The sequence below is a fragment of the Bison bison genome, unplaced genomic scaffold, assembly GCF_000754665.1.
Source record: "Bison bison bison isolate TAMUID 2011002044 unplaced genomic scaffold, Bison_UMD1.0 scf7180017864314, whole genome shotgun sequence".
NCBI classification, from domain to species: Eukaryota; Metazoa; Chordata; class Mammalia; order Artiodactyla; family Bovidae; genus Bison; species Bison bison.
The window spans coordinates 2,488,656-2,495,349 of record NW_011494886.1 but is presented as its reverse complement, the minus strand read 5'-3'; the positions used below and the strand labels follow the sequence as shown (position 1 = coordinate 2,495,349).

Here is a 6,694-nt window from a genome sequence, read left to right as displayed (position 1 = left end):
CCTGTGGCCACTGCTGGGTTTTCCAAATTTGCTGGCATATTGAGTGCAGCACTTTCACAGCATCCTCTTTCAGGATTTGAAATAGCTCCACTGGAATTCCATCACCTCCACTAGCTTTGTTTGTAGTGATGCTTCCTAAGACCCACTTGACTTCACATTCCAGGATGTCTGGCTCTAGGTGAGTGATCACACCATTGTGATTATCTTGGTCATGAAGATCTTTTTTGTACAGTTCTGTGTATTCTTGCCACGTCTTCTTAATATCTTCTGCTTCTATTAGGTCCATACCATTTCTGTCCTTTATTGAGCCCATCTTTGCCTGAAATGTTCCCTTGGTATCTCTAATTTTCTTGAAGAGATCTCTAGTCTTTCCCATTCTGTTGTTTTCCTCTATTTCTTTGCATTGATTACAGAGGAAGACTTTTCTTATTCTCTCCTTGCATTTTTTTTGAACTCTGCATTCAGATGCTTTATATCTTTCCTTTTTCTCCTTTTGCATTTTTGCTTCCTTTTTTTTTTTTCTACAGCTATTTGTAAGGCCTCCCCAGGCAGCCATTTCGTTTTTTTGCATTTCTTTTCCATGGGTATGGTCTTGCTCCCTGTCTCCTGTATAATGTCATGAACCTCCGTCCGTAGTTCATCAGGCACTCTGTCTATCAGATCTAGTCCCTTAAATCTATTTCTCATTTCCACTGTATAACATGAGGGATTTGATTTAGGTCATACCTGAATGGTCTAGTGGTTTTCCCTACTTTCTTCAATTTAAGTCTGAATTTGGCAATAAGGAGTTCATGATCTGAGCCACAGTCAATCCCTGTCTTGTTTTTGCTGACTGTATAGAGCTTCTCCATCTTTGGCTGCAAAGAATATAATAAATCTGATTTCAGTGTTGACCATCTGGTGACGTCCATGTGTAGAGTCTTCACTTGTGTTGTTGGAAGAGGGTGTTTGCTATGACCAGTGTGTTCTCTTGGCAAAACTCTGTTAGCCTTTGCCCTGCTTCATTCCATATTCCCAAGGCAAATTTGCCTGTTACTCCAGGTGTTTCTTGACTTCCTACTTTTGCATTCTGGTCCCGTATAATGAAAAGGACATCTTTTTTAGGCGTTAGTTCTAAAAGGTCTTGTAGGTCTTCATAGAACCGTTCAACTTGAGCTTCTTCAGCATTACTGGTTGGGGCATAGACTTGGATTACTGTGATATTGGATGGTTTGCCTTGGAAATGAACAGAGATCATTCTGTCATTTTTGAGACTGCATCCAAGTACTGCATTTCGGACTCTTTTGTTGACCATGATGGCTACTCCATTTCTTCTAAGGGATTCCTGCCCACAGTAGTAGATATAATGGTCATCTGAGTTAAATTCACCCATTCCAGTCCATTTTAGTTCACTGATTCCTAGAATGTTGACATTCACTCTTGCCATCTCCTGTTTGACTTCTTCCAATTTGCCTTGATTCATGGACCTAACATTCCAATTTCCTATGCAATATTGCTCTTTACAGCATCGGACCTTGCTTCTATCACCAGTCACATCCACAACTGGGAATTGTTTCTGCTTTGGCTCCGTCCCTTCATTCTTTCTGGAGTTATTTCTCCACTGATCTCCAGTAGCATATGGGTACTTACTGACCTGGGGAGTTCCTCTTTCAGTATCCTATCATTTTGCCTTTTCATACAGTTCATGGGGTTCTCAAGGCAAGAATACTGAATTGGTTTGCCATTCCCTTCTCCAGTGGACCACATTCTGTCAGACCTCTCCACCATGACCCGCCCGTCTTGGTGGCCCCATAGGACATGGCTTAGTTTCATTGAGTTAGACAAAGCTGTGGTCCATGTGATTAGATTGACAGTTTTTGTGATTATGGTTTCAGTGTGTCTTCCATCTGATGCCCTCTCACAATACCTACCATCTTACTTGGGTTTCTCTTACCTTGGACATGGGGTATATCTTCACGGCTGCTCCAGCACTCACTGGAATACCTTTATTAAGCATAAAGTCTCTTCTACACTCTAGTCCACTGAGAACACTGAAACTCAAAATGCTTGAAGACCTTATTCAATTATGAAGACACCACTTAATGTAAGACCAAGCTCCTCCAATAGAATCCCCTGGTACTCACACTGATTTTGTTATGTCTCATAAAAACTAATGTGACAATATTCCCAGACAAGATGACTACCATGAGAATTCACTGATATGGCAACAGCTTAGTTCAGAGCATGAAGATCATTTTGCTCTGTTACTAAAAGTAACAACTTCTATGGGGCAGTGAAGTGAAATGAAGTGAAGTGAAAATGAAGTGAAATCCAAAGGTAAGAAGAAAAGTCTTTAAATATCTCCTAGAAGACATCAATCAAGGTTAGGTTCTTTGAAGTTTCCATTGATAACAAACAACCTATATCTTTAAAATAAGGAACATGGTACTTCCTTGGCAGTCTAGTGGTTAAGACTCCTCACTTCCACTGCAAGGGATGTGGGTTTGACCTGTGGTGGGGGAATAAGATTCTGATTGCCATGCACTGAGGAAAAAAAAAAAAAATTAGGGCGAATGATTGGTGACAGCCAGACATGTGAAGAACTAATGCTGAAGACGAATTTTGTTTAACAAGAACCAGAGAATATTATGGTTGTGACACTTTCTTCCAGAAACAGCAGGTCTCAGGGCTGCAAAGGCCAAAGTGCTCACAAGAGAAAGCCTTCATAGGCTTCAGTAGCCTTTGTCTATTATGGTAGCCATCTCGTGACCACCAGACAGCTCCCTTTTAGCTGGGAATGGGCAGGGTTCATTGTAGTTTTCTTACTTATCAGAATCCTATTGGGTGTCCTCAATATTGCCACTCTTCACTCAAAGTAAGGAAAGAAAGAATGCAAGGAAGAAAGGAAAGATTTGCAACATGGTAAAAACAGAATGACTCAGCTGGTAGAGAATCTGTCCTGCAATGCAGGAGACCCAGGTTCAATCCCTGGGTTGGGAAGAGCCCCTGGAGAAGGAAATGGCAACCTACTCCAGTGTTCTTGTCTGGGAAATCCTAGGACAGATGACCCTGGCAGGCTATAGTATGGGGTCACAAAGAGTCATACATGACTTAGTGACTAAACCACCAACACAGAAATAGAATAAGAAATTTATTTAATTTGAAGGAGAACTTGGGGTTGTCACTGGAGATTTAGTTTATCTTTAAAAGGCAAAGTAAGCAGAATAAAATAGAATATTCAGTGGATGTTTATTGTTTGTATTTATAAATATTGTCACTGTAAGAAATTACAAAAAACAAAATACTGTACTTTAAGTCAAGAGTTAGCAAACTATAGCCCATGGGCAAAATCCAGCTGGCTGTATATATTTGCAGATAAAATTGTATTGGACAAAGCCATGGACATTTGTTCCCTTATTATATGTGCCTGCTTTCTTGCTGCAACAGCAGTGTTGAATACTTGCAACAGAGACCATAGGGAATGCAAAGCTCCAGATGTTTCCTTTTTCAGTTCTTTGGCAAAGCTACACTGTGTGTGATGATAGGGCTTCAGAATCTAGACCACCTAAGACATAACTTGATTTCAGTAATCCCTCTGAGGTCAACTTTGATTTCTTATCTGTTTCTGGAATAGATACTTAATCCCAGTATGAGCTAAATTCAGTAGTTAGAATCTCATTCTTTGCCTTCTTTCCAATCCAGTCTAATGATACTTAGCTACCTAGAAAAGCCAAATTATTTTAGAAGCCTATTCACTGCTGGATTCTAAGACCTTTAATTTAATTTCTCTGTTTATTATGTGGTAGAATTGAGTGGAAAATTAGAATGGGGAGCATAAAGAATATTTTTAAAAGCAGGAGAGCACATTGAATGGTGGTCTTAAAAACTCAGAGGAAGGTATTTTTCAGGTTTTTAAGTCATAAGAAGCATTCTGAAAGTCATTGTTGCTTTTTAAAAAGATAGTAATACAAACATATTTTTCAGAAAGCAAATTTGAAGTAGATTGGGACTATCTTCAGAAACTCTATAGAACTCAAGAGAAGAAATGCATGTACATCTTAAGAACTAAGGAATTGGGAACTTGAGTTAGGTTAAGTCTGCCATCTCTCTCTGCTTCTGCTTCATTCTTCCCAAGGTTTATTAGTCAGGGTTCTTCAGAGAGACAGAACAGGATGTATGTGTGTGTTGGACATCCAAGAGAGAGGGAGAACGAGAGAAAGAGGAAGAGATTGATTTACTTTATGGAATTGGTCCAAAATCTGCAGGATCTTTGGAGACCCAGGGAAGAGATGCAGATCAAGTCTGAATGCAATGTGCTGGCAGAATTCCCTTTCCCATGAGGTCAGTCTTTTATGTTAAACCCTTCAACTGATTGGATGAGGCCCACTCACATTATGGAGGGTAATTTACTTTACTCAAATTCTACCAATTAAAAAATATCTTTGTAGAAACATCTAGAATAATGTTTGACCAAACATTTGGGTACCATGGACTAGCTAGGCTGACAATAAAATTAACCATCATAGCAGGAAATTGGGGAAGAAAGAGGGATGAACTATTCTTCTCACTGTTGGTTCTTGAGAAAGTACTTGATTTGTCCAGCTGTTTGAGATGCCCACTACTGGTCTAAACAATTTTAATCAAGTAGTGGCATCTGTAAAAAAGACCACATAATCAGCCCAGCTCATGAGAGGTGTTCATGATGGACCAATACATTATGGCTAGGTAAGGATAGAGGCAGTGTTACCTTGTACAAAATCGTTTTAAGTATAAAATGAGATATTGTGTAAATGGGAAATCATTGATTAATAGCTTACAATGTAATTTCCAAATGTTAACATGTTTTTCCATATAATGATGTAACAGCTTCTAATTTCTGTATTTCAAGGATTTTTGTGTAATTTTAGTTATGGTTCATTGATTTTCTATCATGTTGTACACAAGCTCTTGTGGAGAAAAGAATGGTTTTTACTCTAAGTTTCTAAAATTGATTTCATCTATTTCTCTCTGAATATTTTCTAGTTTCAACAACTTCATCTACGGAAAGAAAGCAGAGCACTGTAACACTTTATGCAGAAGGTAGTATGCCTGTATTTTTTTGTTTCTTTACTTTGAGGCCAGTACTGAAGCATAGAATGCTGAGCTTCCTTAGAAACATAGTGGTCTAGACTCTGTTCTAGTCTTGTACCCAGTTAAAGAATATGGTGATCTGAATGCTGTAAGGTAAGTGACTTGAATGACTCCACCAATCCTCCCCTAAAGCAATTCGATTCCACTGAAAGATTATGGAGTTTTCTCTGTCACGCACTGTGCTGGGCTTTGTGGGGACCATAAAGATGAGCAAGATGAAGAAGACTATCAGAGAGCCCTCCAGGGAGCTCTATTCTGTGGGGAACCCAGACAGAAGCCCAGATATCACACAAGCAGAAGAGGTAAGCACTCACATCAAGTGTACCAGGAGTGCAGAAAGGGAGTGGTTAAACACCAAGGCTTAGACAAGGCTTCACAGAGGATGTAGCATGTGAATCAGGTCTTAAAGAAAGAGTTATTTTAATAGAAAAATAGCATTATGTTGGGCACCTTAGAGAGTGAAAACAGTGTGAGAGATGACATGGAGGTGGAATTGTGCTTGTTTTTTTTTTTCCTGCAGTAAGGGGACAATGTAGTGGGTGATAAGATTGCAAAGTGAGTCAGTGTGACAGAGGGCTTTTGAAGCCAATAGGAAGACATTCAAACTTATTCTTCAGGCAGTGAAAGATGTCTGGAGGTTTTAGAGTTGAAGTAATCTCATTATGTTGTCGAACGATGCATTTTAAGGTATGAACTGAAGGGAGAAGAGTTTTGAGACAGAAACAGAAGTTAGGTGCCTGGCGATGGGGGCTTAATCTAGGGTGGTGAAAGTCACACAGTCATGTCCAACTCTTTGCGACTCCATGGACTATGCAGTCCATGGAATTCTCCAGGCCAGAATACTGGAGTGCATAGCCTTTCCCTTCTCCCAGCCCAGGGATCTTCCCAACCCAGGGATCGAACCCAGGTCTCCCGCATAGCAAACAGATTCTTTACCAGCGGAGCCACAAGGAAAGCCCGAGAATACTGGAGTGGGTACCCTATCCCTCCTCCAGGGGATCTTCCCTACCCAGAAATTGAACCAGGGTCTTCTGCACTGCAGGCAGATTTTTTACCAACTGAGCTATCAGGGAAGCCCTAGGGAAAGGTTGTGAGAAAAGAAAGGAAATGCCTCAAAGCCAATAAGAATTTGTGTGCAAAAGGCTGAATGAGACTGGAAGAGATTTATAGAAAAAGGATGCAGAGAAGATGGGATGTGGCTGCTGGTTTGGGGGCAAAGAAGAGACTCTATTGTTTTCTCAGGAAGTAGGAAGTGCAATCACCCTAGCTGATCTTATATGGAGAATATATTTGTTAAGTGCCAAACCCACTGAGTGTTGTGGAGGTACTGACCATTGGTAAATTATCATTTGCTGCTGCTGCTAAGTTGCTTCAGTCGTGTCCAACTCTGTGCAACCCCATAGACGGCAGCCCACCAGGCTCCGCTGTCCCTGGGACTCTCCAGGCAAGAACACTGGAGTGGGTTGCCATTTCCTTCTCCAATGCATGAAAGTGAAAAGTCAAAGTGAAGTCGCTCAGTCGTGTCCGACTCTTAGTGACTCCATGGACTGCAGCCTACCAGGCTCCTCTGTCCATGGCATTTTTC

At 40.6% G+C, this 6,694-nt stretch overlaps 1 protein-coding gene across 5 annotated transcripts in view; it reads left to right on the top strand.

Annotated features, from left to right (window-relative positions):
- The window catches only part of LOC104997828 (cell surface glycoprotein CD200 receptor 1), a 65,131-nt gene that overhangs the window by 26,158 nt on the left and 32,279 nt on the right, over positions 1 to 6,694 (top strand). For all 5 annotated transcript variants that reach the window (XR_826363.1, XR_826364.1, XM_010852760.1 and 2 more), the window contains exon 3: positions 5,002 to 5,058. Coding sequence is in view for 3 of the 5 variants with exons in the window: in XM_010852760.1 (XP_010851062.1) it covers positions 5,002 to 5,058 (57 nt within the window). In the remaining 2 variants the exon portion in view is untranslated. The remainder of the gene's footprint in view (positions 1 to 5,001; positions 5,059 to 6,694) is intronic.